This window comes from Vulpes lagopus, chromosome 9 (assembly GCF_018345385.1).
Source record: "Vulpes lagopus strain Blue_001 chromosome 9, ASM1834538v1, whole genome shotgun sequence".
Classification (NCBI taxonomy): domain Eukaryota; kingdom Metazoa; phylum Chordata; class Mammalia; order Carnivora; family Canidae; genus Vulpes; species Vulpes lagopus.
In genome coordinates, this window is record NC_054832.1 from 57,111,774 (window position 1) to 57,131,080 (window position 19,307).

Consider the following 19,307-nt stretch of genomic DNA (forward strand, 5'->3'; position numbering starts at 1 on the left):
GTATTTTGTCAAATGCTTTCTCTGCATCTAATGAGAGTATCATATGGTTCTTGGTTTTTCTCTTGCTGATATGATGAATCACATTGATGGTTTTACGAGTGTTGAACCAGCCTTGTGTCCCAGGGATAAATCCTACTTGGTCATGGTGAATAATTTTCTTAATGTGTTGTTGGATCCTATTGGCTAGTATCTTGTTGAGAATTTTTGCATCCATGTTCATCAGGGATATTGGTCTGTAATTCTCCTTTTTGGTGGGGTCTTTGTCTGGTTTCGGAATTAAGGTGATGCTGGCCTCATAGAACGAATTTGGAAGTACTCCATCTCTTTCTATCTTTCCAAACAGCTTTAGTAGAATAGGTATGATTTCTTCTTTAAACGTTTGATAGAATTCCCCTGGGAAGCCATCTGGCCCTGGACTCTTGTGTCTTGGGAGGTTTTTGATGACTGCTTCAATTTCCTCCCTGGTTATTGGCCTGTTCAGGTTTTCTATTTCTTCCTGCTCCAGTTTTGGTAGTTTGTGGCTTTCCAGGAATGCGTCCATTTCTTCTAGATTTCCTAATTTATTGGCGTACAGCTGTTCATAATATGTTTTTAAAATCGTTTGTATTTCCTTGGTGTTGGTAGTGATGTCCCCTTTCTCATTCATGATTTTATTAATTTGAGTCTTCTCTCTCTTCTTTTTAATAAGGTTGGCTAATGGTTAGAGCAATCCCTATTAGGTATTATTCTTTCCATTTTTCAAATGAGGTAATTAGAGTGTAGAAAGTTAAATAATTTACTCAAGGCTGCATCTTGTGTACAAAAGCATAGGTAAGCAATATATACAAGACTACAGGGGTTCTTAAATGTTTTTATAAGATGATTTGGTTTTCCTAAATAGGAAACAGAGTAATTCCAGTGAAAAAATTAAAGATGGATTGCAAAGGAATGGAAAGAAACTAAATGAGGCTCCAGTTGGAGACAATGAAATAGTAGAGGAAATTTATGATGAGCATCTAAACTAAGGACATTTATGAGAATCTTTATACTGACAAGAAAATATAGGGCTTCCCCACTGGGAGGGGGAAACAATGGGGAGCAGAAAATTAATATGGGTAAAGTTTTCATTTCAATCATGTTATTTAAGAAGGTGTAATGTGTCTTTTGGGAAAAAATGTTCCCACAGATCTTTAAATTTTTATTTTTTTAAGCTACAAATGCGTAAGTTTTGACTACCAAATTTTGAACCACTTAATTTCTGGCCAGTGCTTGATAAATGATCATGATATTATTTCTTTACCATTTAGTCTCCAGCAAGGTCTATATGAGCCTCTCTTGTTTTTCCATTATTCAGCTCTCTTGTTTTTCCAGATGCCTGTATGCAATTTATCTCCCTTTTAACTGATCCTAAACACGTAGTCATTTATTTTCTGAAAATATATGAAGTATTTATTGCCTTGTCAATTTTAAAAAATTACTTTACATCCTTTAGTCTTTCCTCGTTTTATTCAAATTTTCACCTGATGCATCTAAATAAGTGATTGTCTTCTCTTTCATTACAAACACCTAAATAATCAAGTTGGCTTTGCAGACTTCTAGTATTAAGGATGTTAATCATATTAATGTCAATAACCCCAATTTAAAAGACTTACAATAATTTTAATTTAAAATTATTTCTAAATCAAAATAAGGAATAAAGGGGACTAAAAATAATATTTTGAACATGATTACTTTTAATATGTTTACAGGGAAAGAGTAAATTCACCAGCAGAAAAAAAAATACCAAAATTAACATTTTACAGGTTTTTAGTCTCAAAGCACAATACATTTTTCATAGAAACAAATATATCACCATCATAGGTACCATAATATGGCAATATTTATACACAAGGCCATTTACCATTAATAAAATCAGTGGCAATGGTGATGCAATACATTAGTTTATCTTTGTTAAAATTTTGCTATCATACTTCCTGGCCTGCAGGAGTATTTGCCAGGATACAAAAGAAAAATGTGTGACCTCACTTTGAACAATACATAGAAAGCTCTGGCTGCCTGTGCTTAACCCTAGATTTACAATATTATCACTAGGAATGTTTCCATACCACTACTCTACCAAGGAAACAAATAACGCATTCCACTTACTATTAAAGCCATTCCCAAGGAATCAAACATTTTAATAGATTCATTTGGATATCAAGGTATTATTTTATATAAAATAAGAAGTGCAATATTAGGACATAATATTTGATCTGCCTAAACTTAACAGAAGAGAAAAACTATACAGGTATTAAGTGGAAAACAATTTCCCAATTTCAGATTATTTGGAGTAGGTAATGGCATAGTATTGAACTGGGGAAAATGTGATAATATGGTTCCTTTCATTTTTCAAGAGTTGGTTTTTTTTAAATGCACCAGATGATTTTCTGAGGGCCATTCACATTCAATGTTTAGATTCATTTTATTAGTGGCATATACAAAGCACCATATAAAATAACACGTGAAATGTAGAACAATCATGACTATGTAATTAACTATAGAAATAACTGCTAAGAAAATATAGCAATATTTAACACAGGATTTCTAAAACCATTACATATTCGTTACTTTCCCCAAAGCTAATACTGTCCCATGTTTAATTTTTACAGAATTTATCTATCAAGATTTATATGCATTTGGCACTTTTGGGGGGGGGGGCTGAAAATAGTTGATATCTTCTGTACAGTAATGTTACAATTTTATACAAACTTTAGAAATATGGCATTTGGAATAGTCTTTAGGATCCTCTTCCAAGTGTTCCACTTCACACAACAGCAAATACTCTGAATGCCTTTCCTCCTGGAGGATTCTGTAAACTGCAAAAAAATACAGAAAGTATACTGATGTCACCTCCACACATAATCCTCCAAATAAATCATGCTTACTTACAACAGTCAAGAAAGCAGCTCTATGAATCCAGATGGCCAACTTTCTTAGGCTACTATAATTTATAGTTATTGGAAAGCTTGAGTGAGGATGACATAATTCTTTAAATCTTGGCTCTATACTGGGCTGTAAGTTTACTAAAATTTAAGATGCACAGTGGTAATAATAGTATTTTATATAGAACTTAACAGATTCCAGATCATGTTTTCCTGAATTACCACCTTTGATTTTAATAAAGCAGAGTTCAGCAGCTGTTATTCCATTTTACTGGGGGAATATTGAGATCCAGGTTTAAAACTGACCAATATGGTTAACTTTACTGCAAGTTAAGAGGATAGTGATACTTAAGCAATATTCTAGAGTACTATTATTTTTGAGCACCTACTATGAATTTCCCAGATTAACAGATGCTAAATGCAAAGCTGTCTTTTTTTTTTTTTACGGTGGCACTCAGATGGTTATGTGGAAGGCAATCTAGATACCCTGCAAAGCATATCCTTCAGTATCCTTTAGAGAAACTACTGTATATATAAAACCTCCACTGGCAATTTTAAATAACCCAGTAAACATCTAAAAGTTAGGGATTTTTCAGTATCTATACAATATACATGAAAGTTAATGTTACTCCCACATGTACAAATGATTTGAAAAATGTGTATAGTTCTTTGCTCTTAACTTTTTAAAGATACTTGATAAAGTAAGTCATATGAATTTTCCTAAACCACTAAAATATATAATACTAATAGACTGAATAATATGAGATGACCAGAAGGTATTCATTTATGTAATACTAGATATCCAACTTCAATCAAAAAGAGAATATGGGGGATCCCTGGGTGGCGCAGCGGTTTAGCGCCTGCCTTTGGCCCAGGGCACGATCCTGGAGACCCGGGATCAAATCCCACGTCGGGCTCCCGGTGCATGGAGCCTGCTTCTCCCTCTACCTGTGTCTCTGATCTCTCTCTCTCTCTCTCTCTCTATCATGAATAAATAAATAAAAATCTTTAAAAAAAAAAAAAAGAGAGAATATGGTTCTGGGGAAAATCAGACTCATTCTTTTGTCAAACACTTTGTCATATAACTGGATTAGAGAAATATCCAGTGCCCTGCTCACCTAGAAAGAATTACATATAAAAACTAATCTAGAAAATCCAAAGAGGATGAAATTTCCGTATTATAAAATCAATTAACAAAAGAGTGGTTCTGACTAATAATAATCCGATTTTCATGTTGATTTTTATAAGCCTGTAGGAGACAGGCACCTCTGGTACCACAGCTTCTCCTATCCCTGGAAGACCAACTATTTACACAGTATGCAAAGGAAACACATTGACGCAGCCACATAACTCCAAACCCATACTAAAATGAGTTGGTTATAAAGTAAGCATAAAGGGGTGTGTGTGTGTGGAAGGAGAAAGAGAGAGAGAAGGAAAGAGAGAGACTATAAATATATAAAATACATGTGTACATTTTAAATTTTACCTTTCTGAGAAGATTCCATTCTGAAAAGAAGCAGTGTAAGTCTTTCTTTTGTCCACAGGCATGACGTCAACATAACCACCATGATTTCGAACCACCCCAGCATGTACTGCTGCTCTGCAGATACTGGACAGCTGAGGGGATGAGAAAAATCTTTTCGTTATTAGGAAATTCCTGCTGAACTTACCCTGCCTACTCTCCTATTAGGCTGAAGACACTGACACTTGTCTCTATATGGATATTCAGCAGTTACAGGTTGATGTTTTGTGCATAAAGGAATGTTTCAAAAGTCACAAAGTTAAAGCAAATTCTGAACAAGTCTGAAGCAGATCTTAAGGGTGGCTACAATGGCAAAATCCCTTCATCATTTAATCTAACAAACACTTGCCTTTCCAAACAGCAGGCTTTTTCTGAAATGAAGCAATCAGATGCAAATTTGCCTCTTTCATCTCTTGAAGGGCCTATTTATCATTCTTAAATTTCAGCCTTGCTAGTCCCAACTAGAGTCACTGTGACCAAATGTTTACAGGCTTATTACCTGTACCTCATTTATGTTTAGTTTTGACTTAGAAACAGATCATAGCTCTGTATAACTTTACGGTCCCTTTTCCAAAATACAGGTATATGTTAAATGGGGAGTTTTCTTCTATGAAATAATATAATCTACTCAGAGAAAATTTGCCCAAGAAGAAAAATATAAAGAACAATCATAGCTTCTTATCTATATTTGCAACATCTATCATCCTGGTTTAAAGGGTCGGATATAAAGTACTAGGAAAGTGCTATGATTATTTGTACCAGTTATATCGTCTTAACTGAATTGGATTTCTACGGAAGAGAAAATAATTTTCAGGTCTATGGATTTCTAGAAGTCGACTCTTTTCCTTTGCCCCATTAAAGTCTTTTCCAGATTTTGACATTTGCTTTAATCCTAATGTTCTACTGAAATTTGTCAATAGCTGAATACAGCCTGAGGAAATCCCACAAAATGAAACACTTGAACTGTTTCGGTAGAAAACAATCCCCCTCATATCCGAGGGGTCTTTTCTGATCCCACTGGTGTGTTCTTTTTTTATCTCTATGAACATGTGAGTGACTTAATGTGCTTTTTTTATGTTCACATAAGCATGTGCATCTTACATGACCTTGCTTTATTACTGTGCTCTGAACTTTGTGGCATCAGTCAGAACTTATTAGATCAGAGAGCCTGAATGCCAAGCTGTTTAATCCTTTTCATGTTTTTGCTATATCACAAAATACCATATATCTAAAACCTCGTATCCTTACTCTGAGGAGGCATTTTATTCAGTTTAAAGTCCCTCATTGAATTAATGTTTGTATCCAATATGGTTCATAATAGATGAAGTTAAAAATAATTCTGTACACATTTCAGTATTGTTCTGTTAAAAGAGTATTATCAGCATTTTCCCTAAGGCAATAAAAGTGCTTAGATATAACATTCACTAAATCCAAGCACTTAATATGTTTTGAAACTATTGTTTTGCCCATAACTATGCAGTCAGCAGGCATTCCTATTTGAGTTCAAAGGTCAGAAGAGGTTTTCTTTTTACGCCGCACTTCGTAAGAATTAATATATCATGAAAAAAAATTTATCTGTGAGAACACTGAAACATTTTTAATGAATTCAGAAATTAACTTTATTTCTAACAAATGAGAAAAGTTCAAAGGAATAGAAGGTACAAGTTGTAGCCATGTAAACAGAAAGAGACAGAGAGAAAAGTGGGGAGGGATGGAGAAAGAAGATATCTTTCCATATCTTGTATTTAAAGAGATCATGTATTTTGTGGTGGGTAGAAAGATTGGCAGTTAATGGCTGAATCTCCATCCGACTCTGTGCTGACCACACATAATAGTAATCTTTGTATTTCCAACTTACTCTTAAAAGGATCTACATAATAATACATAATCAACTCTGCATTGCATAATAATACATAATTACCTATGCACTGCACTAAGTAGGAAGATAAAATGATCTCAAGATGTAAGTTCTAACAAAACATTAACTCTAGAAAAATAGATGGCTTATAAGCATAGAAGTGTATAGGATATTTTGAAAGATTTTCACCAGGCATGACTAAAGGGACAATCTAAAAAGAATAATTCCTTTTGAAATCTCTGATGATTCTAGATAGGCTTATTCATGTACATTTACCTTTTTTTTTTCTTTTGTACCTTTTTTTTTTCAACACATATTTATGTGCAAGGTATGTGCTTAATTTCTAATGTCACTGTGTTCTCTAAGTTTGTTAAGGCAGGATGTAATTATGTCTTGTTCACAGGCTGGCACACATCAAATTGTTGATGAAAAAGTGGTGCACAAATTGCACAGCTGTCACCCTCAAGGAACTTCAAAATAATAAAAGAGATGGAGAAACAATCATAACACTAACAATCAGCTAAGTGCTAACAGGAAAAAAATAGTCATAGGGGTTGAAAGACAGGCTACATTATATATGTATTAGGAGATCCCGCAATACATTCCACAGAGGAAGTGGCAATAATTTAGGATGTGAAGAATGACCATGATTTTAACTAACAGAAAGACAAGATAAGCACAACATGAGGACTAATAAATTAGATACCAGCAAGACATTTCAGCTGCAGATAAGTGCAAAGCTGAAGTCTGGGAGGGATTCAGATGTGGAGAAAATTTCAGAGCTAAAGCTGAACTAAAAACAAAAAACTGACCTCAATGAACTCACCAACAGAAATAAGGTGGTAAATACTATTTCGGGCCTCTTTTCACAAACCTATTTCCATAGTACTCTACTGCATATGTGCTTCAAGAATGTATTTCCTGAATTGGTTTTTGCAACTCTCTGGTTTAGGAATTTGTCATTTTTTTTTAAATGTCTGCCACATAAAATCTAAACTCTTCACCATGCATTCAGAACTCTCCATTTACATGTTTCAAGACCCAGACCCCCACCACCCCTCACACAAAATTGGCTGCAGTCCCTTTGATCACCTGCTCAGAGATAAGCAAATCTATGTGTTATGCATGCATCTCACCTGCTGTCACTTCTCAGTCTTTGTAGATGCCATTCATCCCACCTAGAATGTGTCCCTCATCCAGTTTATCAACCCATACTTGAATTCTGGTTCAAAGAGCACTTGTTCATACTGAAGCCCTCCCAGCTAATTATCCTTGTCCAACTCCGTAATGTTGTCTATTACAACATCCTCTCAAGTGGTTTCCTTTTGTAAGTATTTTAACATATTATATGTGATTGATTCTATGCTACTTAACTGCTCCTTTGGCAGAGAAAGATATTGTTTATACATTTGACGATTTCTTAATTACCAAGTTAACACTGCAAATTACTGAAGAACCAAAAGGAAGATTTAAAAAAGCAAAATGAACTTTTCCTTCGGAAGGATGTCTCTGTGCTGTTTAGTAAGTGTCTGATGTACAATGTATGGGTAGGATATAAAGAAAAATATAGTAAAAACAAATTACTATGCACTCATAATTGCAAAAGGATTGTCATTTTCAGTGTTATTGCTGACCAGCTTCTCTGAGAATGTCTATCAACATAGAATCTGTTCTCTTATTCTATGTATAAATGTACATACATACATTTAAATGTATATATACACATATATACATGAAGACAGAGCTGCATAAATTAGGATACTTACATCAGAATAAACTCTAGTTCCAATTACACGAGCATAATGTGGATTTGCCTGCATACAGTTACGAGGACAGTAGACTCTGAAAAACAAAATACACATATATATTTTAAGTAGCTGGTTATTTCAATCATTCTTACTAGTAAGGCCACAAACAGGCACGCACAATAGGTAGCAACATTCTCAACCCTTCTCATCTTTTTTTCTTCTGAAATAGGTCAATTTTACAAGCCAGGCAGTATATGCAATTGCTTCTGCTTAATTTACCCACTTCTAGCTTTTGGCACAAATGTGTTCTTTTCTTTTTTAACTTAGCCAGGAAGCTTTCTAATTTAGGGATTAAGCAGAAAGAAACATCAGGGTGCATCTCAGAGTACCTGGGAATTGGTTTCCAACGTGTCTGTAAGAATTTGGTAAACAGATAACTTGAAAAACTTGACTCATTGTCTGCCTCATACATTTCATAGTTTCTTTCTTCTGTGTTCACATCTCTGGTATGTGGTTTTAATTATGATGATAAATAATTGATTCCCAAATTTATATCTTCAGTCGAGACCTCTTAATTCCAAATTTGCATATCCTATTGCTTATTCAATATATCCACTAACCCTAATAACCATTTCAAACTCTAGTCTTTATCATCTGGTGTCTAGCTTACCACTATAGGTTCTCCTATGATCTCCTTGCTTCCAACCTTGCCCCGTCTATTCTTTTATCCCCCTACTTAAAGCATACAGGTCCAAGCATATCATTCCTCTGCTCCAAATATTCCAGTGGTTTTCCATCTTATTCAGAATAAATGACAAGATCTTTACAAAATGGCCAATAAACCCTGCATATCCTGTTCCCCCACTACCTTTCTGATCTTATATCCTCCTCTTCCACTTTCTCCCCCAGATCCAGTCATACTGCCCTAATAGTTATTTCTCAAATGTACAAAAATAGTTTTTGCACTTATCTTTTCCTTTGCATGGAATATTCTTTCTCCAGATACCCTACTGCCTTACTGATATCTGATTGGCTTAGCTCATTTAAAAAACATATCCAAAGGCCTTTTATTTAAACACAGGGTCCAATTATCACTGTTCAAACAATTACATGTTTAAAAACTCACTCCAAGAGTTTAAGAAGCTATCAAGTGGAACTTTTTTTTAGCAATGGGCTCTTTGATTCATACATACAGATACACAGACACTCATGAACTAAAAAGAAATTAAGAATTACAACTGGAAAAAACAGAATTCATTTTAGTATGTAGTAAATCAGAGTCTCAACTACATGAAAATCCTGTGTGATAAAGGAATCAATCATTTTCCCAAAACTATTCCAAAAAAACTTCAATTGTAACTACCTTTTCCAATTGAAGCAACTCCTTCTTAAGATAGCTCTTAAGAAATAGCTGCATTTTGGGACCCTTGCGTGGCTCAGTTGGTTAAGTGTGTGTCTTCAGCTCAGGTCATGATTCCAGGGTCCTGGGATCAAGCCCCATATTGGACTCCATGCTCCAGGAGTAGTATGCTTCTCAGCTCTCCCTCTGCCACCCCTCCCCACCCCACGCTCATGTTTTCTCTCTTTCTTTTTCTCTCTCTTTCAGATAAATAAAATATTTAAAATAAAAAAAGAAATAGCTACATTTCTTATTTCTAAAATTTATATAACATTGTACACTTTAGCATATACACGTTTCTTATAACAACTAAACTAGAACCATTTAAATATAAATAATAAATGAGTCTGAGTTTTTATAATCTTAAAGAGCTGACTTTTATAAAAGATGCTGTGGGAATTTCTATAGGAGGAATGTTGTCCCCGTTGACTGCAATGTTTCTTCCAGGTGTTTGAGAACAGCTGGGCATTCACTATCCATCCTGTAGTCATAAAATCATCTGCTCTGCCTTTAGGATCACACTGTGCGAGCTCTACCTTGACTATACTTAGCACTTAGTTTGTGAGAGGCAAAGGTCAGTAGCTCCAAACTGAGTTAGCTTCCACTTAGGCAAGTTCAGGTCAAAGACCGAAGGAGATTTTTACTTGCTTGTGTTCTACTCCCTGGTTTTAGCACCTTATTAAGTACTTCTGAGAATGCAGATAGTGACCTGGTACACGTTCCTTTATACACAACTCAATCCTTATAAGCTTTGAATAAAAATTTTGATACATTTTAATGATACCTGCTTCTACATCTTGAACACTCAATAAGTTTCAAAGATAGAGTTCTTTATAAATATATGTAAATCAGGATATGATTTCTGCCCTTCCTCTCTGTGCCCCCATCCCCAGGCAAGGAAAAAAAAAGATTTCTAGTAACATACACAAAACATATGATATTTAGAGGGTTATGGTATTAAATAATAGAGATTGCTTATTCGGCGCTATTTGCCTGCTAGGGAATCTCTCAAGGACACAACTGTACAGGTAAATATTGTTTCTTCATCCTCGTCTTGAGCTAATTTCCTTTCATGTATTTGCTCTTGGCATTTTCTCCAAGATTTATGTCCCAACTTATTTAAGTTATATGAAATTCTGAAACAGATGTACCAACCAGATGGTTCCCTAAAAGTTATAAACTGTAATATAAATAATACCATTATAGCATGCATAATTTATGAAACTATTAAAAATTCTATATAAGAAAAGAAAAGACAACCCTTTGTTTTACTAGACTTTAAAAGAAAACAGGAGGGAGACTTTCCAGATTACTACAAGGTCAAAATTATGTATAATTCATACTTCTACCAATTTGTTGTGTTGATAACAGTATGAGGTAAGATTATTTTTTTTTGAAGATTGCATTTATTTATTTATTTATTTATGAGTACCCACACACAAGGGGAGGGGCAAAGGGACAGAGAGAGAGAGAGAGAGAGAATCCCAAGCAGACTCTATGCTGAGCATGGGGCTCAATCCCACTACCCTGACATCATGACCTGAGTGGAAATCAAGAGTTGGATGCTTAACCAACTGCCCACCTAGGCACCACGACTAAATTTAGTTTTAAAAATTTCTCTCTTGGGGAAATATTTCCCTTCCTGGAGAAACCAAAGAAATACGAAACATTTATCAATATTTTACATCAGTGATTTTTATTTCTTTTGAAAGAATATTGCCATAAATTATTCCACAGATATTAAAATAACCATTTACTGAGCATCTACTAGAAGGAAGCTTTATGCTGTAATGCTCTACAGAGATTTTACTTACTATTTGGTCCTCATAAGCCTGTTCACATGGCAGAGATATGGCCTAGTAGCACACTGCATATAGCAGGTTATTTAATACATATTTATAAATGGATGATTCTAAAATATTTTGGGTTTTTTTTTCATCATATCTTAATGGTAGAATTTACTAGCTTCACCTACTTGTAAGTAGTAACTACTTTTTATATCATCAAGTCTTTTATTACCTTATGAACAACCAATCTCATTCTTTAAGCAAAACACTGCTTTATCTTTAAAAGCTAAGTGATGAAGCTTTTCCAAAATAAAATTTTCCACAAAAAAGTGAGTTCCCTCAATTTTTAGTAACTACAGTTTATCAATTACAATTCTATCTCTAAATCTTACTACTAGTTCTTGGAATTATCATGTGCTTTCTTGGAATTAATGGAGGAAGTATGGATAGAAATAAGACTGGATATGAAAAGACATATTTCGTCTTTCCTATGTATGGTTATGACTTATGGCCATAATACTTCTAACAATTTTCACCTTTGTGAGGTCAAGATAAATGAAGTACTTTTCCACTATTGTATAGTAGATAAACTCTATTATAATTTTCAAAAAGATAGTAAACAAAACAAAAATAAAAGAAAGGCAGAAGATGGGCTTTTTGACTTACCAATCACACTTAAATTTATCCAATTTAGGAACTGGATGGTAATGCTTAAAAATATGTTACATCGTTGTAGGTGTTGTAGTAATGATTTGTGATAGACCAAATGTTGGTGTCCCTCCAAATTCATATGCTGAAGCCCAAGTCCCAATGTGACTGTATTTGGAAATGGGCCCTTATGGAGTTAATTAAGGTTAAATGAGATCATCCTGATTCCAGGAAAGGAGAGTCTTCTCTCTCCTTCTCTGTCTTTGTCTCTCTTTCTCTCCATCCCTAACTCTCCTGCCTTGTGAGAACACAGAGGACAAGGCAGCCATCTGCGACAAGGAGAGAGGCTTTGGAAGAAACCAAACCTGCCAACACCTTGATCTTAGTCTTCCATCTTCCAGAGTTAGGTAAAGATAAATTTCGATTTTTTTATACCACCCAGTCTGTGATATCTTGTAAGAGCAGCCTGAGCAGACTAAAACAAGTCTTCAGAGTGAACATACAGAGTATACCCATAGCCCTGGTAGTAGGAGAGAGCCAAAAGCACTCTGGTATTTGCAGAAAGCAGACTTGAAGTGCCTAGAGTGCAGAAGTTTGTGATGAACAACTGCTCCCTTCTGCTTCCCAGCTCAAGACTAAACACCTTTCATATCTGCAGACAGCCAAACTCCAGGCAAAAACAGGTATCACAGAGTAAGAGCCCCATCCATGTATATTCACTGGTCAAGAAGAATGAGAAAATTTAGAAAACATTACCTTGGACAATGTGAAGCAGGCTTATGAAACGGACAGAGCTGTTCCACAGTTGTTTCACAAGTGATAGCCTGGACTGAAGAGTTGAAACAGGAAACAGTAAGCAAATCTTTGGTAACAATAACATGCAACATGGTCTTAAGAAAATAAGATTTAAAAAAGTGCTAACCTGTTACTTTAGAGACTGTGAAGGAATTAGCAGACTGATATTTGCTGAAGATAAAAATATAAAGATGTCAATCATTTTTTAAATGAATCATCATCAACGTAACTTCTGGTATTATTTAGGTCTATGAATACTTTGTTTCTCCTGGAGCATTCTTACTTAAATATATAAATAAGCAGCAGTATAAGATTGCATCATCTATTTTAAACTAAGTTGATATTATCTTCAAGTAGGAACCAAATCAATGCCAACCAAATTAATCATTCTTGATACTGGAGAATGGTCTCTTCTCATGATCAATCTCAAAATGTATAAATAACAGCATAAAACCACACAGATTTATATCTACATACTTGTTTTAATTAAAATTTTTAAAGTTAAAATTAGAACTCTAAACATACAAATTCTGTCACCATAGAACTAAATTATTTAATCTCTCACAATAGTAAATACAAGGTAGTATTGTGAAAAGACTACTGAATCATCATTACCTTAAAGGAGCGTGTTTTATTCACATTTTTGTTCCCCCAAGTATCTTGTAAAATATCTACAATGAATGAACTCCCCATTATATGCATCGTGCATCATTAAAAAGCAGGGATAGAAGAACAGGTAAGCTATTATATATCCAAATTTTAATTGGTTTATTTATACCCAGATTTTCAGAAAAATATCTATTACTAAGGCTTATTTGTGATAGTATTTTAATGACACACTCTTCACATTTCAACAGTTTCTGTTATAAATACAATAAAAAACTAAGTTCACACAAAAACAATAAATAGGATAAATATTCCTTAATCCAACACCCAGTGTTTGGTTTACTAAAGCTAATAACTTTAATTATTTGTTGAAGGCAATTAATAAATGTCTGCTGAATCACTAAGCTAATCAATAAATGCTTCTATAAAGTTTCACTTAAAGTAATCGCTAATGACTAAAACCACACATAAAGCCTTTGAACAAAATTGTATACATTGAATGTCATTCCACCAAATCTGTAAAGGTTTTTAGTAAATTCTTTCTTATCATTATGAATCCTCTACTTGTGGAGTTTCATGCAATTCTATACTTAAAAGAAACTATGTCATATATCTTAAGCCATTCCATATGAGGCTCAAAATTTGTTTTTTTACATAGAAGAAAAACACTACAAAGCTATTTCAAAAGGCCACATTGTTCTAATTTCTATAGAGTATATATCAAAATATGTAGTCTTCTAAAATATGTTTCATATATTTAATACAAGAAACATTTCAATAGTTAATGCTTTTATGTTGAGTTAAATTACATTGAGATGGACAAGGGTACATGTATATGACATATTTAGAGAACTTTTCAGAATGCTCTTCTACCTATTAATCTAACTCATTAACAAAGTTACTGTTGCATAAAATAAACCATTTTCCATAAGGAGGGCAAGGAAAATATGCAAATCAATGAGCCTTCTCTGGAGTATTTTCTTTCACAGCTGAATAATCTGTTGCTTCACATCAGGAAAAACTGTAACTTGTACATTCTTAATGAAACTCCACAAAATGTGGAGCTTTAACATGTTCTTTATCAGTAAAAGTGTTCAACTCTAAATTTACATACTTTGGCTCCTTTTTGTCTGGAAATTACAGAGCTCAAATGAGCCTTGAAAATTACCAACTTCTCTATAAATTCTTCTATGCTTGGCTCTGAAAGAATTTGCCAACTCATTATTACAATTTAAAATCATCTCATCCAACAGGTCATTTGGGTACTTACCCAATTGTTTGAACACCATTTCTGTTGGATTTGATGAAATAATGTTTTCTTCCTTGTCTAGTGATATCTACCCAACCACCATCATTGTCTATTATACCATAATGAATTGCAGCTCTACAGATGCTGGATTGCTTGGAGAGAAAAAAAGGAAGAGAAGGATATTAAGATGTTAAGAGTTCTGCATAGGACACAACTAATTACTATTTACATGACTTTAAATTAAATGAACATATCTGAGCAAAATATCTATACTTATATAAATTGTTATTTTTGCATTTAAAAAATCAAATATTATTTAAAAAGATCCTATTCCGGGATCATTGTATTTATCGTACTTACCATTTCATAATGTACACTGCCAATAACTTTAGCTTTACTATCCAAACAGCCAGCAGGGCATTCATATCTAAATGAAAGAAGTTGGAACAAGATTTAGTTTCTCTGAATGTCAGTGTAAAATGAAAGTCTCTCTTATGTTTTGTCAGGTAATTTTGAGAATCAATAACAAACATTACCTATTGCAGGTTGTTCCTTTGCACTGATCTCTTAATCTTACTTCACAAGAAACAATCTGGGCTGAAAAAGAGAAAAATACCAAAATAATTTAGATAATGTAAAAGCTGTTGTTGTTCATCACAGATAATCTAATGTCAAGCTTTTGCCATCCCCAATTAATAAAATACAGTTGCATATGCCATCTATGTCAACTTTAAATTTTGTGTAAATACTGCAGAGGTCTTACACATTTGCTGTGTGCTTATGACTTCATTTCTGTTACTATCGTCTGCTCTTGTCCGAACGTGGGTGTCACGGACTTGGGACTGTTGCCGTTCAATTTCATTTGTTTCTTCTTCTCGAGGAGGGTAGTATCTGTCTGAGCCTTCTGTTAGAGAGAAAGGATTGAAGAACTGTGAACTCATCTGAAATGTGCACAAATTATCAAATAATGATATACCTAATCATATACCAATGATAGTGATATACACAGTCTATGGCTGTGTAACATTTAAAACTAGAAAAATTCATAGTTTTTGACACTGGTGTTGACTTCAGGTGGTCTACTGCATTGGAATACATGAAATACACAGATAAGGTTTGAACTCTTGAATCATTTATGCTTCTATGGGCTAACATTAAATGGAGTCATTTCTAAACTCGCTTTATATTTGAAAGTGGTATCAGTGATTGCCTTTCATAATGGTACCATTTAGTCTATGCAGTGATCTAATGAACTATTTGTGTGCTAGTGTATTTGAATGCAGTTTCCCAAATGAAATCATTTTGTTAAGAGGATCACATTTAAAATTTTCAAAAGGGGGATCCCTGGGTGGCGCAGCGGTTTGGCGCCTGCCTTTGGCCCAGGGCGCGATCCTGGAGACCCAGGATTGAATCCCACATCGGGCTCCCGGTGCATGGAGCCTGCTTCTCCCTCTGCCTGTGTCTCTGCCTCTCTCTCTCTCTGTGACTATCATAAATAAATAAATTAAAAAAAAATAAAATAAAATAAAATTTTCAAAAGGGTCACATTTAAAATTCTCCCCAAAGGAAATTCAGCCTAAAGAAGGCTTGCGCTTTTAATTTACTACAATGTCAGTTTCCATGGAAAGTTTTTCCCTTTTAGAAGGAAACTTAATGTGCAAAAATTTATACTTAACAATGGAGAATTTAATTTTTTTCCAGGTTGACTTATATCAAGGCTTTAACAGTGAAATAATTTGGAAAGGTATGTTATTTTCATGGATGTCCAAGAACTCAGAACATAGAAAAGGGAAGTATGAATTCAGAGGAGAGTCAATTTTAAGTAAAATAGGGGTTTGTTGGTGAAGGGGCAAGTTAGGCTGGAAGTTTAGGGATGTAGAAGACGGAAAAACACGCACACAATGAAAAATGCTTCCACGAATGAAAAATAGCTCATATAACAGAGTGAAATAAATTGTTACCTCTCATCTGCTCATTATACTAATGAGTATTTGGTCGTCAAGGAAAAAAGACATCTCTTTATGAAAACTAAAAAAAAAGCTGCATTTATTTTTTTTAAGATTTTATTTATTTATTCATTAGAGACACAGAGAGGCAGAGACATAGGCAAAGTAGCGGCAGGCTCCCTGCAGGAAGCCCAATGTGGGACTCGATCCCAGAACCCCGGGATCATGACCCGAGCCAAAGGCTCAACCACCGAGCCATCCAGGCGTCCCTAATTCATATTTTCTAAAACAGTCTACTTTAATCTCCATTTGGTCGTTAATGACGAAAAAAGTACAAGGGAATAGAAATGTTCACCTGGACGCCCAACAAGACAGGATTATCACAAAGCTTTGTCATATAAGTTTTCTCTTCGTGTGCTGTAAACAGGATACCATATTTATATGTACATTTTGGCATGTCAAATACATTTCAGAGCACTGCTTTTACAACAGTTTTACAATACTACTATAGCTTTTTAATTTGTTACTTTGGCATGAGAAATTATGTATTCTGTAGTAAGGAACACAGAATTAGTATAATTCATTGAGCATGATTTAGTAAGATACATGGATAGGTATTTTGGCAAAAACTCTTGAAGTGCTAAAACCAAACTGTATTAGACTGCTAAATCCTTCAAAATTGAAGACACTTATAAAAATAACTCTAGTCCATAACATACTAAGGTGGTTTTTAAAAATGTAAATGTATTTGGGGATCCCTGGGTGGCTCAGAGGTTTAGTGCCTGCTCAGGGCATGATCCTGGAGTGCTGGGATTGAGTCCCACGTCAGGCTCTCTGCATGGAGTCTGCTTCTCCCTCTGCCTGTGTCTCTGCCTCTCTCTCTCTCTCTCTCTCTCTCTCTCTCATAAATAAGTAAAAATTTTTAAAAATGTAAATGTATTTGTCACTCTGGGGTAATTTCAAAGTAGAATTAGAAGTGGTTATCTGAAAAAATAAAAAATAAAAAAAAGAAGTGGTTATCTGATAGAATGATGAAACTTTAAGAACATATTAGGAATAATAGACTTCTTAATATTTTATTTTGAAAATATTTGAAATGGCTTCAAAATATTTCAAATAGAGTTCTGGGAACTTTACACATAATAGTAATAATAATTTGCTGTTTTTTTAAGGATTTTATTTATTCATGAGAGACACACAGAGAGAGAGGCAGAGATACAGGCAGAGGGAGAAGCAGTCTCCCTGCGGGGAGCCTGATGCAGAGCTCCATCCCAGGACCCAAGGATCCCGACCTGAGCCAAAGGGAGTTGCTCAACTGCTGAGCCATCCAAGTGCCCTCATGTAATAATTAAATGTGCTTTTTGCCTTTTAAGTACAAATGCTGGATTAAAATATAAATCACACAGATATTATGACTCAACGGCACATACCTTTGTAGCACAGATTTTCTCGACAGCCACCTCCAAAACTGGGTGGGCAAGCAGAACACGGACGTCCATGTTTATAGGGAGCATGGCCCCACCAGTTCCCCCTTAAAGAGATGATCCATTCTATTAAGAGGTAGTCTAATATAGAATCATTTAGAAGACACTGTAAAATATTACTATATTCTAAGTAATGATTTTGATGTATAGATTTAAAACATTTATATCTTCCATCACAGAGTCCCTTCAGTTACTAGGTTTATATATGAACTGCTGCCTCATTCTTTTGAAAATATTCAAAGTAAAATGCTATGTATACTGTTAAAAATTACAAATTTAAACTTTTACAGAATGCTAAGCTCTGTTATGAAATATTCATCCCTATTCCATTTGTTTTAATGAAGAGATCTGAGACTTAGATTTGACCCTAAGTACAGGTGTAATATTTTCAAACATAATCATTCAATGCTCTTTACAAAGGTGAAAATACATTTCTCAGTTAATCTGTCATTTTTTATCTCTAATAAATCCAAAGTATTAAAAATATTTATGTAATGTAATAATGTAATGAGTAATACTGAAGACATAAAAATATAATTCCTGTCTTCACAAAGATCATATTTTCAATCTTTATATTCCTTTTAAGCAGATTTTATGCATTAGGCAACCATAATTGTTGCCATATTAAGCAAATAGAGTTAAAACAATACATTTTACTCAATAATTCACAATGAAAATGAGAAAAAATTGAGAATATAAAGTTACTTCATGTGGTCAGGCAAAATTTACATATAAAAGTAATGTTTTGTCCACTTACTTTGGGGAATAATTGCACACCAAATAGACAGCTTTGGGCCATATCTGCCCCCAGATGTTCATGTTATGACACAAATTAATGGCACAGCCTATTCTGCTACTTGTTGCCCACACCACCTACATTAAGAGAAATTTTCAGAAAAGGCTCAGAAAAAGTAGGCTGAGACAAAATAAGACAATATATCTCAGAGAGAAATGTATAAAACTGAACTTGAGAAATGAACCTTTATCATTCACGATGTAACAAGGCAATGTCAAAAGAATATTTTTCCTGAAACTTTGGGAAGTGTTTCAATTTAAAGAGTACTACAGGGCAGCCCCAGTGGCTCAGCAGTTCAGCACTGCCTTCAGCCCAGGGTGTGATACTAGAGACCGGGGATCATCAGGCTCCCTGCATGGAGCATGCTTCTCCCTCTGCCTGTGTCTCTGCCTCTCTTTCTCTCTCTCTCTCTCTCTGTCTCTCATGAATAAATAAATAAAATCTTAAAAAAAGAAAAAGAGTACTATGGGTAAATAATCCTGTCTATCTGTAAAAGGTAAGTATCTTCAAAATATGTGTTTAGTAAATAGTTCAAAAGTTACATCCTCACAAACCTAAATTGCTGTGTT

At 34.4% G+C, this 19,307-nt stretch overlaps 1 protein-coding gene across 2 annotated transcripts in view; it reads right to left on the reverse strand.

Moving 5' to 3' along the window:
- Positions 1-710: 710 nt before the first annotated feature.
- Positions 711-19,307, reverse strand: part of CRISPLD1 (cysteine rich secretory protein LCCL domain containing 1) — a 43,834-nt gene continuing 25,237 nt past the window's right edge. Inside the window, exons 5-15 of one of the 2 annotated variants that reach the window (XM_041768503.1) lie at positions 18,700-18,815; positions 17,889-17,989; positions 15,276-15,416; positions 15,049-15,109; positions 14,873-14,939; positions 14,534-14,664; positions 12,785-12,828; positions 12,619-12,691; positions 8,047-8,122; positions 4,387-4,517; positions 711-2,834 (exon numbers count right to left, since the gene is read on the reverse strand). In XM_041768503.1, the coding sequence (XP_041624437.1) occupies positions 2,783-2,834; positions 4,387-4,517; positions 8,047-8,122; positions 12,619-12,691; positions 12,785-12,828; positions 14,534-14,664; positions 14,873-14,939; positions 15,049-15,109; positions 15,276-15,416; positions 17,889-17,989; positions 18,700-18,815 (993 nt within the window). In that variant the 3' untranslated portion in view covers positions 711-2,782. The remainder of the gene's footprint in view (positions 2,835-4,386; positions 4,518-8,046; positions 8,123-12,618; positions 12,692-12,784; positions 12,829-14,533; positions 14,665-14,872; positions 14,940-15,048; positions 15,110-15,275; positions 15,417-17,888; positions 17,990-18,699; positions 18,816-19,307) is intronic. The other variant, XM_041768504.1, reaches the window with a different exon arrangement.